We start from the raw sequence: 18978 nt of genomic DNA, 5'->3' as shown, positions 1-18978 counted from the left end.
TTTCTGTTGGTAAATATTTGATACTATATTAATCATCAATTGGAGGACATATTCATAGAGTACTCGTCTTGAGAGAATCTCAAAACTGATTATATTTCATTGTATTTCGCCCAAAGATCCTTGAGGAATTTGCCTGAAAATTCTGAAGAACAACCTAAGTTTAAGTTTTCTTCAAGAGTAAGCAAGCAAGCAGGTCTAGGTTAAAAAACTGATAACGGAACAGCTCAGTGAAGATTAATACTTCACGGTTTCTAAAAAAAATTGGGTGCGTCTACTTCCACGGGAAAGTTTTGAGAAATTTTCACGCCGTTTACACTGTAACAGAGGAAGCTTGGTCTGAATTATAAACATTAACTTGAATCCGATCACATACTTCGATACGACGTTACTGTTGCTTGCACGTGAAGTAAATCGATAGAAGCAACAACATACATTGATGTCGGCAGCAAAGCAATCGTAGTGGTCAAACACTCACAGTTGCTGATGAAGAAAAAAAGGCTGAGCGTTAATCAATCATTTTAATTCCAAGGATTAATTGGTGATTTAATTCTATCCAATCTCATCAAATAAATTTCAAATTGAAGAAAATAAAATTTATTTTATAATATTCATTTTTCATAGTTTTCTATGTGTCAGTTTCTTGTCATCCAATGTTCTTTTTATAGAGGGCATTATAAGGGTATTTATAACTGCATAGATATATCGATATTACAAAGGGATGATTCTATGGATCAAAATAGGATGAAGTAGTTTGAGAGAAAAGAGAATAAGCAAAAACTTAGCTAACTTTAGGAGATATCACATACTAATAAAAGAAAGTGAAGAACGAGAGAAGAACAATAATCTCACTAAAACGAGAGAAGCTCACTAACGATTATTAGTTATGGTGTTCACGATCGGTTCGGCCTCCACGGCCACGACTCCGTGACCATTAACATTATTCCACGGCTTCCGCGACTACGACTCACTACGAGTTTAGTCAATGTTTATTGCGTCTATTTTAACAAGTTATAGCGTCCACGTGTGATATATTCTTAACATTAGAATCTAAATAACCAATCTAGACGTCCGCTTTCAAAACACGTATCATAGCTAATTCTCAGTCGAATTTTTTTAAAAAGAGGCAACTGATTAAATAACCTCTTTTGATATTTTCACTACTGGTCATCGTGTACTAAAGATTTGCCATGTGCAATCCGTAACATTATAATGCAACAACAAAGCTCACTGAATTTATCGAAAATATTCAAAAGTTCCCACATGTTTTCAGTTACAATTTTTTTGTAAAAAGTCTTCCATCGTTAACTTCCAGTTTTATTTTTATTCTTATCTTCAGTACCGAAACCATTTATTGCTCTTAAGAAAAAGCAAAGCAAGATCGTCTGAAATGATGAATAAGATATAAAAATAATTTTATTACTCAAACGTGCTTAATTAACCGGTTGGAAAGTTCTTTTAGCTCACCAGATTTCGATTAGAGCACCATGCACCGCCTACGTCATATCCACTAAAAAAAAAACATTTTGAAAAAATGCTACAACATTTCGGCCTAAAGGAAGTAAACGGGAAACGACGAAAAAACACGTTATTCTTTAACAAAAACAAAAAGAAAAAGAAAAACACGTTATCGATCGTGGAATGAATTAGTGACGCACACATGCTCACAACGATTTTTAATGTAAGCCACACAAATAAGAACCAAGCCCTTGCATTTTCAACTTCAACAACAATGAAAATAAGTTTTTGCTGCTTTATCACATTGAATCGTAATGTTGAATTTAATCATTTGTCTTTATATTTCAATCAAAACTTCTCCATTTTACAGGGTTTATGGTTCATGGCTAACCTTGTTTTATCAACATTGGCGACATGAACTGTATATCTCAGTTTTCCAGTTGAAAATTGCAATAGAATGGAATTGTGTCGTGTACATCCCTAATGTTATATAGACTCGTCAACAAAATATGCATCTTCTCTAAGAAAATATAGTTTTTCCTTAAAAACAAAATACTAATAACTATATACTAGTATATTGTTTCTAAGAATCTTATTTTATCCGTCTATTGGAGTTTTTCTAAGTCTTAACAGAAGAGGACTTTTTACTCAATAAGAAGACTTGAAAGTTGGAAACATCAAAATATGAAAATTAAATGAGTGTACAAGACTACAGTTTACAATAATTCATATTAAGTCAAAAAAATGAAGCCGTTTCATCTCTGATTTTGATGGTTGCTAAAAATACTTAATTGATAATATTTCAGAATGCCTTAGTCAATAATTGATAATATTTCAGAATGCCTAGCCTTAGTCAATATTTTTATCCATTTACATGATAACTGTGGTTGCTGTAGCTAGAGAAAAAACATAGACACAAATAAAACAAATATAAAAAAATGCAGAGGATTAGTTCATTGAAAAAACTGTATACATATGGTGACATATTTAAACTCAACTATCAAATATAATTAGTTCACGTGGATGAAATTTGCTCGTACGATATAATATACACAAGTTACGTTGTTTAAACTTTAAAGTCTTCTCTTTGAACTTTTCTTGCCTCCATCACAGTCCCACAAACCCATTTGGAATTTATTACCGACGTTGACCATTGACTTAAAAACCAGCGAAGAAAATGACATTAAATAAACAAACGGCTCAATATAATACTAATAAAAAAGCAAACGTTTTGTTATAATAATACCTTCTTTTTTGTACCAACAATTTTATATAATATAAATATTCCTACAAAAATTATGTTTACTCGCTAGTTTATCTGCATTTGCTACTTCTCTTATGCTATGAGGGTTAATGATTTAGACTATTTAAAAGAAATATAAACGATATTTCTTATCTTATCCCTCTAAGTCTAAAATTACGAGTCTACTAATGAGGTTCAAGAATATAACAAATAAGTGACTGAGATCTTGAGAAGTGAAAACAAAGAAATACGTTTAGTTTTTGGTCAACGAATAACAATAGATGTTAAAGATATCTTTTGATATTTGCAATTTTATAAAATATTTTAGTTTTTTAAAAACCAATTGAGGAATATTTTTAATCACAAGAGCATATTGTCGTAATGAAGAAGTGATTGACCGAATTATCAACCAAAACTTTCTAAAATTTGCGAGACATATCTTCCCCCTGCGGTTATAAATAAACCGGATAAGTTAGTGCAGGAACAGAGAAACACGAGACCCAAGAAGAAAGATCCCATTTTTTCACAATGCTCACGACACGACAAACCTTTTGCTCTGTCGTATTCTTCCTTCTCTTCCTCTCTCTACCTCTCTGCTCTTTCTCCCAATCACCGAACTCTGTCTACAACTCCTTCCTCAAATGTTTCTCCGAGAAGACGAAATCCCCACAAGCCCAAATCGCCAAAAACGTCTTCTCTCAGAGCGATCCTTCTTACTCCTCCGTTCTCCGTGCGTACATACGCAATGCGAGATTCAACACTTCCTCTACTCGCAAACCAACAATCATCGTCACTCCTCGCTCCGATAGCCACGTCAGCGCCGCCGTCATCTGCTCCAAACCCTTAAAAAACTTCGTCCTCAAGATCCGAAGCGGCGGCCACGATTACGATGGTCTCTCTTACATCTCCGATAAACCCTTTTTCATCCTCGACTTGTCGAATCTCCGCGACGTCTCCGTCGATATCGCCTCCAATTCGGCGTGGATCTCCGCCGGAGCGACACTCGGCGAGGTTTACTACCGAATCTGGGAGAAAAGCAAAATCCATGGATTCCCCGCCGGAGTTTGTCCGACGGTCGGTGTCGGAGGTCATTTAAGCGGCGGTGGGTACGGTAATATGCTGAGGAAGTTCGGATTGTCTGTCGATAACTTGATCGATGCGAAGATCGTCGATGTAAAAGGTCGGATTTTGGACCGGAAATCGATGGGTGAAGATCTTTTCTGGGCGATTTCCGGCGGCGGAGGAGGAAGCTTCGGCGTCGTTTTGGGTTACAAGGTAAAGCTCGTTCCTGTGCCACCGATCGTGACGGTTTTCCGGGTGGAGCAGTATATGGATTCCGGAGCGGTGGATATGGTTCACAAATGGCAATCAGTGGGTCCTAAAACCGACCCGAATCTGTTCATGAGGATGCTGATTCAGCCCGTGACGAGGAAGAAGGTGAAGACGGTGAGAGCCTCCGTGGTGGCTCTGTTCTTAGGCAGAGCAAACGACGTCGTTTCTTTGCTTCGTAAGGAGTTTCCAGAATTGGCTCTAAAGAAGGAGAACTGTACGGAGATGTCTTGGTTACAGTCTGCTTTATGGTGGGATAATCACGTTAACGCTACTCAGACCGATCCTAAAGTGTTTCTTGATCGGAATCTTGATTCCGCAAGCTTCGGGAAGAGGAAATCGGATTATGTTGCGACTCCGATTCCTAGAAACGGGATCGAGTCTCTGTTCAAGAAGATGATCGAGCTAGGGAAAATCGGATTGGTTTTCAATCCGTACGGCGGGAAAATGGCGGAGATCGCGGAGGACGCGACGCCGTTTCCTCACCGGAAGAAGCTTTTCAAGATTCAGTACTCAGTGAACTGGAAAGAATCGTCTCCGGAGATAGAGAAGGGTTTCTTGAATCAGGCTAAGGTGCTACACAGTTTCATGACAGGGTTTGTGAGCAAGAGCCCTAGGAGTGCTTACTTGAATTACAGAGATGTTGATATCGGGGTGAATGATCACGGGAAGAATAGTTACAAGGAAGGAGAGGTTTATGGAAGATCGTATTTTGGGAAAAACTTTGATCGATTAGTGAAGGTTAAAACAGCTGTGGATCCAGGGAATTTCTTCAGGAATGAACAGAGTATACCTACCTTGCCAAGTAAGGCATAATTAGATATATTTATCACTCATTTGATATAAAAGATTGGTTTACTTTGCTATAATGTAATGCTTTGGTGAAGCAATATAGAAGAATGTATGGTTTTGGATTTTTGTATATTTCTATAGTTTGTCTGATTCTTGGAACTCTGCAATAAAGTCTGCCTAGATTGGTTGTATATGAAAGAGAAGTAAATAAGTCAAATTTTCTGGTGATGAAAACCAAATTTGAAACCGGTGATTGTTGGAATTAGCTACCTGCTTTTGAAATTCATAGCTAAAATTGTGGAAATTTACGGGTTTTGTTTGGAGTAGTTGACGATGATTCTGGACCGTGTTCTTGTGACCTGCAATTTTTGTGTAATGAATGAGATAGTGTTGACTTTTAGACCTGGTTTGGTTGCAGTAGCGAATGGAACGGTTGTGACTGAATCGGGAACGGCGAGACGGTGGTCACGAGCCGGAGGAGCCACCGTAGTTGCAACGGTGGCTTTACATGTCTTCTAGAATTTTAAGATTGTTTCTTTACATGTATTCTAGAATTTTAAGATTGTTTTTTTTTTCAATCGTTGACTAATGGTATCTCTTCCATAAGATGAACAGAGTCTCAGTAGTTTCACATCTGTCGAAGTTATCTGAAGTTGTGAGAAGATTTTGTGTCAGAAACAAAGCATCCAATGACGTGTTAATATTGCTTTATGTATCATTGATGTATAGATAATGGAAAATTCATAGCCCTGAGGAATTATTAAAAAACTCAGAAGAACAATGGAGAATTTCTGCAAAAATGTATAATTATTATTTAGGAATAACCTTCAAATATTTTCCGTTTATAGGAAGTATATTAATTTGTGTATATACATGACTATAATTACTGAAGACATTTATAAATTTTTATATTTTACCAGTATTCAATATTGAATCGTCATAGAAAATGTTATTTATGTATTAAAAAGAAAATCAACTTAAATAAATTTGTCTTTGACTAAAATATATGGGAGTTAAAAAGCTCCCACAATGTTCACTGGATTTGAATAATATAACTGAGACGGCGGGAATTAAGGTAGGATTCAGTGAAAGATGCTAACAAATGAAAGAGATCGAAGGCGACATAGAAGATAATCCAATTTGATTTCATGGAAAGAAAAAGAAAATAATCTGATGTGATTTTCTTTCTCCGTAGAAGTAAAACACATATAAATTCATAAACAAAAAATAGAAATTCATAAACAAAAAACACAATTCATAAAATATCAAAACTGTATGTATAAATATTCTGAAAATATTAAAAATCTTCATGCAGGTAACATGCTAAATTATGTATACGTAAATTAGTAACCTTGGTCACATTTTCTTGATGTTAAAGTATTTTCTCTTTGAACTTGTTATTCTTTCCTTTGTAGTGTCTTATACATTAATCCAACTAGAATTTTGCCACCGACATCGACTAAATGGTACGACCATTGACTAAACCCAAAAAACTGACTACTTTTAAAAATTTTAAAAAGGCTAACATACATTATGTAACTCCTAAATTTTAATATGCAGTGGATCAAAGTTTAGAATTAAGAAAAAATCTCTTTCCCTGGAATTAGGTTTTATACCAAATAAATAAAGATACAAGTGGAGTTAACATGCTTGCTTAAAACAAATATTTTTTTGAAGTACATATATTCTCTGTCTTACAGTTATAAAGCACATTACAGAGAAGCAGCCAAATAAAAAACTTTCACTTTAAACAATGATTACGACACAAACCTTTGTCTCTGTTCTTTTCTCTGTCCTCTTCTTGTCTCCCCCTTTCTCCTCATTCGCTGCACCTCCCTCGTCGGATTCCGTCTACGAATCCTTCGTTCAATGTTTCTCCGACAAGACGAAATCACCACAAACACAAATCACCCAAAAAGTCTTCTCTCAGACAAACCCTTCTTACTCCTCTGTTCTCCGTGCTTACATCCGAAATGCGAGATTCAACACTTCTTCAACTCCAAAACCAACAATCATCGTCACTCCTCGCTCCGATAGCCACGTCAGCGCCGCCGTAATCTGCTCCAAACCCCTAAATTTCGTCCTCAAGATCCGAAGCGGCGGCCACGATTACGATGGTCTCTCTTACATCTCCGATAAACCCTTTTTCATCCTCGACATGTCGAATCTCCGTGAAGTCTCCGTCGATATCGCCGATCAATCGGCGTGGATTTCCGCCGGAGCGACACTCGGCGAGGTATACTACCGAATCTGGGAGAAAAGCAAAATCCACGGGTTCCCCGCCGGAGTTTGTCCGACGGTTGGTGTCGGAGGTCATTTAAGCGGCGGTGGATACGGGAACATGGTGAGGAAATTCGGATTATCAGTGGATTACGTTGAGGATGCGAAGATCGTCGATGTAAAAGGTCAGATTTTGGACCGGAAATCGATGGGTGAGGATCTTTTCTGGGCGATTTGCGGCGGAGGAGGAGCTAGCTTCGGCGTCGTTTTGGGTTACAAGGTAAAGCTCGTTCCGGTACCGGATACCGTGACGGTTTTCCGGGTGGAGCAGTATATGGATACCGGAGCGGTAGATATGGTTCACAAGTGGCAATCCGTGGGTCCGAAAACCGACCCGAACCTGTTCATGAGGATGCTGATTCAACCCGTGACGAGGAAGAAGGTGAAGACGGTGAGAGCTTCTGTGGTTGCTCTGTTTTTAGGGAAAGCAGACGACGTCGTTTCGTTGCTTGCTAAGGATTTTCAAGAATTGGGTTTGAAGAAGGAGAACTGTACGGAGATGACTTGGATTCAGTCGGCTTTATGGTGGGATAATGACGAAAACGCAACTCAGACTGATCCTAAAGTGTTGCTTGATCGGAATCTTGATTCCGCTAGCTTTGGGAAGAGGAAATCGGATTATGTCGAGGCAGAGATTCCTAGAGATGGGATCGAGTCTCTGTTCAAGAAGATGATCGAATTGGGGAAGATCGGGCTTGTTTTTAATCCGTACGGCGGGAAAATGGCGGAGGTTGCGGTGGATGCGACGCCGTTTCCGCATCGGAAGAAGCTTTTCAAGATTCAGTACTCGGTGAACTGGAAAGAATCATCTCCGGAGATAGAGAAAGGTTTCTTGGATCAGGCTAAAGTTCTTTACAGTTTCATGACTGGGTTTGTGAGCAAGAACCCTAGAAATGCTTACTTGAATTACAGAGATGTCGATATTGGGGTGAATGATCACGGGGTGAATAGTTACGAGGAAGGAGAGGTGTATGGAAGGAAGTATTTTGGTGCGAATTTCGATCGATTAGTGAAGGTTAAAACCGCGGTTGATCCAGAAAATTTCTTCAGGAATGAACAGAGTATACCTACCTTGCCAAGCAAGGCATAGTGAAAAAACATTTGACCTTTGTTTTTTTTTTTAATTACAAAAGAAGAATGAAAAGGTTTGGTTTTTTTTACTAAACCAGTATTGTTTAGTGGAGGAGAATATAATAATATGATTTGGAATATAGTTTATTGCATTCACGGAACGCTATGATAAGATTCTTTTTCATAAAGTTGAAAGTATAAAAGGGGTTGGTATTGATGACAAAAACAGAAATTCAAAACAGTTGATTGTTGAAGTTAGCTACCTGATTTTGAAATTCATGGCGAAAATTAAGGAAATTTGGGTTTAGATGGAGTAATTTAAGAGTTGATATGATTCTCGTGAGTAAAGTTTGGATCTTGTGAAAGATGTTAGTGTTGACTTTTGACCAAAATTGGGTTGCAAATTTGCAATAGCTAGTGTCCTTGTTTCCTGAGACGGTCACGGCCACATGGTGATTCATGAGCTGGAGGAGCCACCGTTTTCGTAGAACTTGTACCGGTAGTCTGAAAACTGAGTCGTTGACTGAAGCTTACAAGTCAAACTTTGTGTTAAGTTTTAACGGTTTTGTAGTAGATTTGTGTACGCTATCAACTCTGTACAGTACACACACATTTCCACGAACTTCCGTTTTCAATTATAAGGATTAAATAATTTGTTGGATTTTTTTTTAATGCCACTAACAAAAGAAAAAAAAAATTCAATTATGCATGGTTCAAGACTCCAAAGAGTGGTAATGATACTGAATCATGAATTCAACAAAGATGGTTCAACAAATAATTTATAATCCATCTTTTGTTTTAATATTATTGGAGGCTTAAACCACCATGGACTTTCAAAGGAGTTAACATGTGAATATTGGTCAACTACTGTAACAACAAAGTTAATCTGTGAACTGGAGGTTTATTTGATAACTATGGTTTTAAATGGTACTATAATAGTATAAAGAAGATTATTTAAAACTTTTAGCAATGAAATTTGATCGTTTTAGAGATAAGTTTAGGATGTTAGAACTTAGAACTTTAGGATGTTTAGGACAGTTTAAAAGAATAAATGTATGGGGTGGTCTTATTAGGAATAATTTCTATAGCACAAGATGGTGGTAGTATTATAATTGATTTTGGAGATCATTTTGAAAGAAAAAAAGAAAGCATAAATTATGATTTTTTTTTTAATCTTCAACATAAAATATGTTAGTATAAAAATCTAAGGCGTGCCATAAACTCCGAGTGTATATCATATATCATCAATAAAATACACATATTGAGCACTACTTTTGAAGAAAGTGGTGTTAGTCTCAAACCAGATCATAAGACATCAGAATTTGCGGCATTAGTAAATACCAAACCTCTTATTGGAAGAAGTAGGTGAGATGAGAGTCTTCCGTCAATTAATTAGTAGAAGACATATGCAATACAGAAAGACAGATCCAAAATATTCAATTGGAAAATTAGATTGAAATTCGAGTTATAACTCGGCGACAATATTTTGAAAATACCACTAAAATACAAAAGAAGATTAACTAATTAATATTCGAGTACTACAATAATAGACGGAAACAATAGAAATACTAAAATTGATCGATAATTTTATCAATTCACAACTGAAATATATCGATATAGACTAAGAACATACGGTTTATAAAGAAAGAGAAAATGAAACAGTAGTTTGGGTTTCGGAACAAGCTTTTTATTGGACAATAGTTTTAACATCGACAACTAAAAGAGAGGTAAGCTTGCAGGGAAACGAACTTGCATCCATTGCTTCTCATACGTAACCAAATGGCTCCAACCTAATTCCTCCAGCAATCCCAGTTTCATTTCGTACAGTTTCTTATTCGCACTCCCGTTCTCGTTTTGGATCATGTCATCAAGTACCTGAAAAACCATTATCAATTAATACAGTCATGGGGGTCAGTGATAATCAGATGATCATTATTACAGTTTTACTTGGTATGTTTCAAGATTAGATCAAAGTGTTTACCTTCAATGCGGTCCCGAGTCGTGAGAGCCGTTTCTCTCGTAGAACAGTGAGAGTACAGAATTTAGATGATTTCACGTCTACCCATTTTGTCAGTTCTTTGAAATTCTCTTCGAATCTATCCTTCTGGCTACTTTCTTCTTCTCTTTCTTCTTCCTTCTCAACCTGCAAACAAATGAGTAGTGTAATCGCCCAATATTAGCTAACAAATTGCTTATGACACCATTCGTAGTTATTCGCTACATTCATCTGACTTTCATAATCACCGTTTAGCATGTTCCTATTTTCTAGTCAGATAAATATATTATCAGTTCACGAGGTGATAAGTGAGATCAATATTGGTCTTGCCTTCAAATCCTCGAGTCTCGCTATGGCTAACCCTTTCTGGTATAGTGCTTCTGCCAGTTGGTCACGGGTCATCTCCATTTTTTTCTTTAAATTCTGATTCGAAAATACCACAGCAGGTGATTATCAGAGCCGTAAATAAAAGCAAGTTAGAAAATACCACAGCACGATAGTTAAGAATCTTATGAAAAACCAACTTTTTGTAAGAAAACGCAATAAATAAAATGATATCACACCTCTGCCTCCTCATCTTCTGGTTCGCTTTTCTGTAGCAAGAATCTTGCTAACTCATCTACGTCAACACTGCATACTACTTCATTTGCAGCATCAATAATCTGCAAAAGCAAAAGAGAGATTTTCAGCTTACATGCTAATTTCCCCACCATCTATAAACGCTAAAGAGATTAGTAGTTGGAAAAGTATTGAGTGTGTAATGTATAAGTAGAGAAAGTAGTAGCACAACGTTTAAGATTAGTAACTCATTTGAAACTTTACCTCTTTGTGATAGCTGATTTTGTCCCCAGCTTCAGGCCCAGATAGCAAACCTTCCAAGATCTTAGCAAACAATGGAGTATGGTTTGGGTATTCAGACTGCCAAGGAACATATGCTCAAGTTAATCTAACAGTATTTCAGATTTGCATTATTTTTTCAAAACTTTCAGAGTTAAAGTGGCACAAATCATTATTCAAAACGAGAAAAGAAAAGCCCTTAGCTGGCAAACCTTGAGACAGGCACACAACTTTCTCCACTCTGAACGCTCTTCCTCAGTTTCTTGTTTTAGGTTCCCAAGAAATTTGATCTTTGTGTCACGAACCTGATTACAAGAAAGAGCTTTCATAAAACAGTGTAGAAAAGAAAACCCTCAATATTCACCAACAAGTAGTTGATTCAATTATATAATAGGATATTCGAGCATAAAGTTGGGCAAGAGCCAATATTAAACATGCTTCTACAAATAATACCTCTTGTTCCAAGCGTTCTGATACTGATTTAGAGCTATTTGGAGCAGAAACTGTCTTCTTATCTTCTTCAGGCTATTGAATTAACAACAAAAAAACAAAAAAAAACAAAATTTCAACAGAATTGGAATACAAGGGAAAAAAAATAGATCAAGCTAAACACAAAATATGAGCTCCTGTAGCCAGACTGTCCTGCATTACTGCATCAAGTATCACAAACCTATGGTAACAGGCAAACCAGATCAGAAAAGGTAGTTTTTTAAGTTACCTTATTTGGTGGAACCACATATGATATTGGATAAGATACAGGATTATCCTTTGGATTCTTCCCTTCTTTATCATCAAATGACAATTTCCCATATGAGATCTCTCCCACCATCATAGATCCTTGCGGAGTATTCTGCAGATGACATAAAAATTTACATTTGAGAGAGATATGATGCATCAGAACATTAATTATGCTTGTCAACAATCTACTAAACCTTGGGTATCTTATCCTTTGTTGGTGGGCACAGATAAAACGCTTCCTTCACCCTGCAGGTAATAAATGAGGTGAGAAACACGTTCAGAGAACAACCAACGCAGTAGCTAGAAAACTTTAAACGGGTAAATGAACTAAAAGAGTACCCTGGCATTAGAACAGAGGATTTAAAGGCACCATTTCCAGTGACTGGACCATCTGGTTCAGAATGTAAGTTCAGCCGAACTTCCTGCATCACAAGCAAAATAGAAAGAAAAATCAACTCTTCAGGGATTTTAACGTTTCAAAAAAAGAAAAATATTGACATAAATTAAAACGTGATTCGAAATCTTACCCCCATGTTTCTTTCAATAAACACAATGAGCTGCTTCAACTTTTCCAGCAGCTGCACATTTTCATGCCTGGCAAAGCAATTAGCTATCAGAATAGTAAATATGCACTGTGAAACAAAATTGTCACCCATGTAAACTTGTCAACCAGTCACGTTGAGAAGATCAGATCTTCCTAGTTATATTAAATAAACTGCAACCATCAAAGATAAAGCACAAACCTCAGATACAGCTGAAGTTTATATTCTCCCTTAGGAAGCTTAGAAGACGCAGGATAAACATCACCCATTGCATGTACACGCTGAAAGTATGTCAGGACAGTGTGTTAAGGCATAACCAATTTGGTAGACACGAACGCAGAAAAGCGTTTTCACAATTCATAACCGAACTCGGGATTCGTAAATTTTGTTGCCAATGAGAATTTACGAGCTACTCTATACTTGTAGTATCCAGCCTTTTAGGTGGCAGTTCAAAGAGTACCTTGTTCCCATCAGAGATCATATAAAATTGGGACTCAAATTTAGTGTCATATATGCGATTGTTCAATAAGGGGATATACGGTTTCACTTCAGCTGCATCTTCTAATTTGAACTTGTAGCTGCAGAAAGGAAAGAAAGAGAATTACCATAAATTTTTTGATAAAGAGAGGCAAACAACGACACCAAGAAAGCAGAAGCATAACCCACGTTAATGTCAATGCTAGTATCTGTTTGCCCGACAATAGTGTATCGCGGCCAGTTGACAGAGTCTTGAGTTGTGCATCAACAGGTTGATATGGAACTCGTATCTGCAGTTTAAAGCAAAACACCGTACATAAGCAATTCTACAAAAAAATTTACAGAAAAGGTAAAAGATACCATCTCCACATACACTGTACCTTGTTCAGAACAGCTATGGGAACAAGTTTTTCAGATGCCAATAGTGCTTCAGCTTCAACTTTTATTGGGGCTTCACTTCCATCAAGTATCAATTCTTCTTTATTGACACCAATTCCATGGAATGCAATCTAAAATACCACACATAACTTGCATCAACTTATGTCTAACAAGTCACAATGTACTCAATATAGTTATTACGCGTGAGCAACTTTAACATAGAACTTCGCTCATAACATTAGTGTGACAGCATGAAAACTGATCCATAACACTTTTTATATCTATTCACCTGTAATTCGTTTCCAAAACCATTCCTAAATGAGAATGCACATACAGGAGTGATTATTGCTAAACCAAAGACCTAACATCCAACTAAAGAGAAACTAAAATTGGTAAGGGAACTAAATTGCAGAAAGAAATAAGCAATGCATTAACATGGGCCAACTGATACACTAGCATGATGAAATCAAAGGAAAGTTAGGAAACCAGTAGGAAAAAAGGATAAAAAATAATAACTTAGAGTTCATTACCTGACACAATACGACACAAAAGACAAAAAAAAATACAGGCATTTAATATTCCTTATGCAATATATGCTTGTGTTACACACATACACAAACACACACACACACACACACACACACACACACACACATATATATATATATATATGCCTATATAATTCTCAGTTCCTACCTCAAAGTCAACGATAGTTGGTTCACGACTTCCAAGGCCACTGGACCAGAATTGAGCTAGAGCCAGTTCCATCGTTTGACCACTAACCACAGGAAACGCAAAGCTTTTCGCAGATGGAGATGCAAAAGTTGCGGCGTTCTCCCACTTGATAGGCCTTCGCAATGGGCAAAGCTGCAAATCAAGTAGCGATTAGAACCACAGCAGCATCAAAGACTTGAATTATCCTTAAACGTGCCCTACCTGAAGCGTATCAATATAAAATCTTCGTGTAGTATCAAACCCTGAAGTTCGTATCGTAGCCTCAGCCCATGTTGCTCCAAGTGGTACCTCAATATATCTTCGTTCAATGTGGCCTACAGTTTGAATTTTTGACAAACAATATATCAAACATAGAAAATGGCAGCCATTTAAGAGGACCTGTTTGCTTTCTAAATCACACATTAAAGTTCACAAACGATAACCTGAGATGAAAGACATTTGTTGAAATGAAATAACTGGAGGTCGATTTGCCACAGTCGTGGGAATTATTATTGTAACTGGGATTCTGAAAAGAGGACCGCGCTGTGGAGCTTTGCAATCAATCCCATAAACTTCAAAGTAATGCACACCATCCCCAAGATTTGTGGGGTCCACAACAACGCTGAAAAGAGATGCTATAATCTTACTACGTAGATAACGTTGCACAAAAATGAACAAACCGCAAATTAGCAGCAAGATATATGATTGGATAACACTAACTTGAAGCTACGTCCGTTATGAGTGAGAAGGAGATAATCAGGAACCCGTACAACTCCTTCATCTGTGGAGTGCAACTCAAGACACTCCTCAAAAGGGACAAGTTCCTTTAAATTACTCGCGCCTTCATGGAACTTTGGGTCAACTTGTACCGTCCACTGGAAAGTCAAAACTATGCTTGTTTCACATAGCAAACAGGAGATATACAAACTCTGAAAGTTAAATATACTACACATCTAACTCCATGACCGGGCATCCAAAGAACTTAATATTCCAGAAAAAGGACGAATATGGCATGTTTTATGAAGATAATGACTTTCTATATAAAATGTAAGTTAGCATACATTTGAGCAGATTACTATGCAGACTCCTGAGTGAACATGTATTCATGTATATAGCAACAGGTTACCTCAGTAGACTGTCTGCAAGCAGTAGCCTCCCGCAGGTAGATGCCCCGTGACGTTGGAGCTGCATTTATAGAATTCATAATGTTCTTAAAAGAAAGGTTCATATTTTTCGTCCAAAAAAAAAAAGAAAGGTTCATGTTTTATCGGAAAAAAATCAAGATCTTGAGGTTCCTCCGCCAAAAGCAGGAAGGCCATTTAGATTAGTAGCTACACATAGATAATACAGCTAAGATACAGGAAATCAACACATTCAGTTGTCCTGTTTATCTTTAATGAGAGTGTGGGATAGGTTTCAGCAAGCAAGTTTCTAATAAGCTTCTACCTTGAAAACTTTTAAAAATTGTTAAATTCTTTGTTACATACTTGTTTTTCCCGAGAGATTGACCTTTATCTGATAAAATACGCATGGACAGTCTTTAAACTGTTTCAAGTATTCATACGCCCTGTCATGACAAAATAAATCAGAACTAACTATTTAAAATATGGTGTCAACTTAATTACAGGGTAGAGAATCTTACTTATCAACTTGCATAAGCCCTTGTCCAGTAGTCAGTTTATCTTCCGGTAGATCACCTACAGGTATTGATGTATTCTCAAGGGCCCTTCTCACACTGTATGGGCTAACTGGGATGCCCTCAGCCTGCAGAAGCATGAAGGATTCAGAAGCTGAAAGATGCATTGGAAAAAAGGAAAAAGAAACAGATGTGCCAAAAGGGAAAAATAATGTTGAAGAAGAAACCTTCATAGCACTTAGAAGTAACGCAACTGCTCCACATGCAGAAGGAGATGCCATTGATGTTCCATTCATGAGCATGCGTCTTTGAAGCGTCCATGTAGGAACAGGAGCAACAGCCCCACCAGGTGCACTTATGCAGACACCAAGATCCCCATCAGAGGTTGGCCCCCGGCTTGACCTACAATGTAACAATATCTATTTCATGCTAGGTACCACTAGCAATAGAATGAATCAAATTAAAGGAAAATGGTGAAATACCAAGTGTACTCAAGCCCCTCACCGGGAGGTTCCACCACCGAATGAGCACCTGCTGCCATTGCAGGAGAGACATATGCACCCACACCAATGATACTGGAAGTTGTTCCACCAGGTGCACCAACTGTTGTCAATGCTGGGCCACTGTTCCCAGCACTACTTACAAATATTAGGCGTCTCTTGTTTACAGCCTAAAGCATAGAAGAATGTCAACAAACGCAAGATGCAAAGCATAAAACACAAGCAAGCACGTGCTGCTAACAAAGACAAGGGTTTGAATGATACTTCAGTAACAAGATCAACAAAGCGTCCATAGTCTGGAAGTAGTGCTGGCTCTCCATAGCTCATGTTGACAAGATCGCAATTATGCTGTAACATGATAACCGAAGTCAGCATATACAAAACTGTATTGACTTGTGTCAATGGAAAGCAGTCACATGTAACAGTCCACACAGATGTAAAATTCTTCCATACAAGCTGATGATGCAAAGTTGTGCAAGAGATAATAAGATAGGACTTGCTTTGTTCAAACTTCAAAGGATATAATTTTAGGAAGTTCTAAATGAATTTTTCGGCTGTATACTACAGTCAGTTATATAGTGATTACCTCCAGGGCAGCTATCAATGCACGTGTCAAGCCAGTTCCGGTCTCCATTGACCCTAACCGCGAGTCTCCAATTTTGCAAGATATTATCTGTGCACCAGGTGCCACACCATTTAACAAGTGCTCCTAACATACACGTAGAACGAGAGTTAATTGATTGCAACAAATTATTAATATAATTAACTTATATAGATGTCTTAGAACCTCAGGGTGGTGTGCAGTAGCTATCCCAGCAACATGAGTGCCATGTGGAGAACTATCGGTTACAATGCTTAGGACCTTTCCCTCATCATACACGTTAGCAACAAAGGCGCAAGCATCTAGTCGGCTAAACACGCCACACTTCCGCTCAATTCTGATTTGCATATTAGATTGAGATTACAGAAAAATAAGTCATGAACTTTAGTAAGAGATAGATCTCTAAAGGGAAGACTTGCCGGTAATTAGTCAGGGGGGAGAAGTCTGCTAGTTTCCCGCAATCTGGATCTTCTTCAAGACTCTGCGTATCAAGTGCAACCCTCCATACTTCTCCATCATGCCACACAACAGCATCAATAACAGGCCCTTTGTCTTCATATTTCTACAGAACAACAATGCATTTACAGCACAAATTGAAGAATACAGCGAACAAGTATTCAGAAATAAAACTAGTAAAGGAAAGTCGCTAACTTACATCGGCTTGTTTCTTTAGGAAATCAACTCTGCTTTGGAGGTCTTCACGTGTCTTCTTCAGTTTCGCATCATCCACCTTGCTGTGCTTCTGGAGGCAAGAATGAAAAGAGAGGTTACGATATGAATAGAATAGCACTGTCAGACTCACAACATTCACAATACAGCATCTCAGTAGTACCTGATCGAAATCATACAGATTCTTTAAAGCTTTTGCAATTTCTTCCTGATTCTTTTCATCCCAGGTTTTCCTTCTCTCTTTCTGTGTGACAACAAAACAGACAGAATTCTTAGACAATAAGACTGCAGATGAGTTACCTAAAACATTGGTGTAAGATTTTAAATTAGAATGATTAGATATAACTAATCCAACAGACTAAAAAGATCACAACTCTAATGGCTACCTTCACACGAGAAGTTAAATCATCTGTAAATAGCTGGTAAACCAACTTGCAACCTACACGCCATTCTCCAGTGGGGTTTTTCCATGAAGAATTGACAACCAAAGGTGCCCCTGTAGGAAATTTGTTCAAACAAAAGAACGTGTTATAGCTAGATAGTGGATAACAAGACAACATGAGTAAGAAAAGTATCATGCAGAAATCCTAAATATCATCAAATCACCAACCTGATGCTCCACGAATAAGACCATCTTCATTGGCTTTTACAACTGTGGATGTATCTATATCCCCACTACCAGTGCTGAACGATTTAAAGAGAAGGATACAATCAGGTCACAGTCACTCGAATGAACATCAGATGCATAATTCAGGTAAGTCATGAAGATACCAGTCAATGACGTCCAGAACCTTGGGTTTCCCATCAGATGTTACATGCAAACCAGCAGCAGAAGGATCAAAACCAGAATCTAGAAAAGATAAAATTTCACTTGGTCAGTTCCTCTATCAGAATTTTACGAGCAACGTTACAAAGACAAACAAGAACAACTTCGGAAACCAAAGACCTAATCCTAAAGGCTTAATCCTCCCTTAACTCTATTCTCTTAACTCTACTCTCTTGTATGTTCTATCTACTTCTTTCAAGTATCTTCTTCGCACTATATGATCTCAACAATCATGTCCTTCTAAATTAAATAGAAACTTTATTATCAAAAAAAAAAACTACCATACGCCTCGTGCAAAAATATATCCATTAAAAAACAAAGACGATTTAACAATTCAAGCGAGAAACAAAACGAAAAGCAAGTACCAAAAATAGCTATAACGACGCCACGACCGTCGTACTCAGGATGAGCTTCGAGGAAGCGATCCGCACAGATTTCTTTCTTAGGCATGAGAGAAGCAAGGAAGGTTGATTCGTTCAGCTTGAAATTGGCTACAGAAGCATTATCAGCTCCAATACCAACGACTCGGCCTCCACCTCCTCCTCCGCCACAACCGACGCGAGAAGCCGTGAGAGTCTCAGAAGAAGAACAAGGCATCGCCGAGAAACCACTCCGTCTTAATCGAATCCCACGAGAGCGAGGGCAGCTTCTTCTTCTGAAGGAATTGAGTCTTCTCCGATGAAGAAACCGAGGAGAAATGAAATCACGAGGAAGAGAGAGTGACGTGGAAGAAGAAGAAGCCCAATAAGAAGGACACGACGGGCCTTTGAAGAACGCGCCGTTAAACTGCAGCTGCAGAGTCAGATCCATCTTCGGGATGTGTGTGTTAATTAAGTGATAAGGGTATTTTGGTAAATTAACAGCTGAGTTGCTACACCGAATCGCGTGACTCGT

The 18978-nt window shown here is 37.8% G+C and overlaps 3 protein-coding genes across 5 annotated transcripts; 2 read left to right on the top strand and 1 right to left on the bottom strand.

Annotated features, from left to right (window-relative positions):
- The first annotated feature begins 3165 nt into the window (after positions 1-3165).
- Positions 3166-5566, top strand: LOC18029877 (berberine bridge enzyme-like 19). 2 transcript variants are annotated; one of them, XM_024148822.1, is made up of 2 exons: positions 3166-4832; positions 5241-5566. In XM_024148822.1, exons 1-2 carry the CDS (start codon positions 3227-3229, stop codon positions 5336-5338), a joined length of 1704 nt encoding a protein of 567 aa, XP_024004590.1. In that variant the 5' UTR covers positions 3166-3226; the 3' UTR covers positions 5339-5566. The 2 variants fall into 2 exon arrangements, with proteins under 2 accessions (XP_024004590.1, XP_006413852.1); XM_006413789.2 differs by having other exon boundaries at positions 5238-5566.
- Positions 5567-6572: 1006 nt separating this feature from the next.
- Positions 6573-8302, top strand: LOC18029876 (berberine bridge enzyme-like 21). The gene has a single exon (XM_006413788.2). The coding sequence runs from the start codon at positions 6573-6575 to the stop codon at positions 8187-8189; it is 1617 nt and encodes a 538-aa protein (XP_006413851.1). The 3' UTR covers positions 8190-8302.
- Positions 8303-9674: 1372 nt separating this feature from the next.
- On the bottom strand, positions 9675-18978 carry LOC18029875 (tripeptidyl-peptidase 2). 2 transcript variants are annotated; one of them, XM_006413787.2, is made up of 34 exons: positions 18450-18975; positions 18030-18108; positions 17869-17942; positions 17645-17754; positions 17422-17502; positions 17245-17331; positions 17009-17151; positions 16776-16926; positions 16575-16697; positions 16253-16336; positions 15971-16158; positions 15716-15890; positions 15495-15616; positions 15340-15419; positions 14979-15037; positions 14573-14727; positions 14296-14474; positions 14075-14187; positions 13835-14005; positions 13141-13269; positions 12950-13050; positions 12744-12861; positions 12485-12564; positions 12269-12335; positions 12081-12163; positions 11936-11987; positions 11722-11853; positions 11457-11528; positions 11216-11308; positions 10989-11084; positions 10730-10828; positions 10497-10589; positions 10152-10313; positions 9675-10045 (listed from the first exon to the last, which is right to left on the bottom strand). In XM_006413787.2, exons 1-34 carry the CDS (start codon positions 18892-18894, stop codon positions 9887-9889), a joined length of 4155 nt encoding a protein of 1384 aa, XP_006413850.1. In that variant the 5' UTR covers positions 18895-18975; the 3' UTR covers positions 9675-9886. The 2 variants fall into 2 exon arrangements, with proteins under 2 accessions (XP_006413850.1, XP_006413849.1); XM_006413786.2 differs by lacking the exon at positions 12744-12861 and having other exon boundaries at positions 12889-13050; positions 18450-18978.

This window comes from Eutrema salsugineum, unplaced genomic scaffold (genome assembly GCF_000478725.1).
Source record: "Eutrema salsugineum unplaced genomic scaffold, Eutsalg1_0 scaffold_1, whole genome shotgun sequence".
Classification (NCBI taxonomy): domain Eukaryota; kingdom Viridiplantae; phylum Streptophyta; class Magnoliopsida; order Brassicales; family Brassicaceae; genus Eutrema; species Eutrema salsugineum.
This window is presented reverse-complemented; position numbering and strand designations above follow the sequence as displayed.

Excerpts from the sequence above, each read along its gene's own strand:
- LOC18029877 (XM_006413789.2), top strand. The coding sequence starts at position 3,227 with ATGCTCACGACACGACAAACCTTTTGCTCTGTCGTATTCTTCCTTCTC. Across the intron at positions 4,833-5,237 it reads GAGTATACCTACCTTGCCAA|TAGCGAATGGAACGGTTGTG; the intron begins GTAAGGCATAAT and ends GTTTGGTTGCAG.
- LOC18029876 (XM_006413788.2), top strand. The coding sequence starts at position 6,573 with ATGATTACGACACAAACCTTTGTCTCTGTTCTTTTCTCTGTCCTCTTC.
- LOC18029875 (XM_006413787.2), bottom strand. The coding sequence starts at position 18,894 with ATGGATCTGACTCTGCAGCTGCAGTTTAACGGCGCGTTCTTCAAAGGC. Across the intron at positions 17,332-17,421 it reads ATCTGTATGATTTCGATCAG|AAGCACAGCAAGGTGGATGA; the intron begins GTACTACTGAGA and ends TCTTGCCTCCAG. Across the intron at positions 11,085-11,215 it reads AGTTGTGTGCCTGTCTCAAG|TCTGAATACCCAAACCATAC; the intron begins GTTTGCCAGCTA and ends GTTCCTTGGCAG.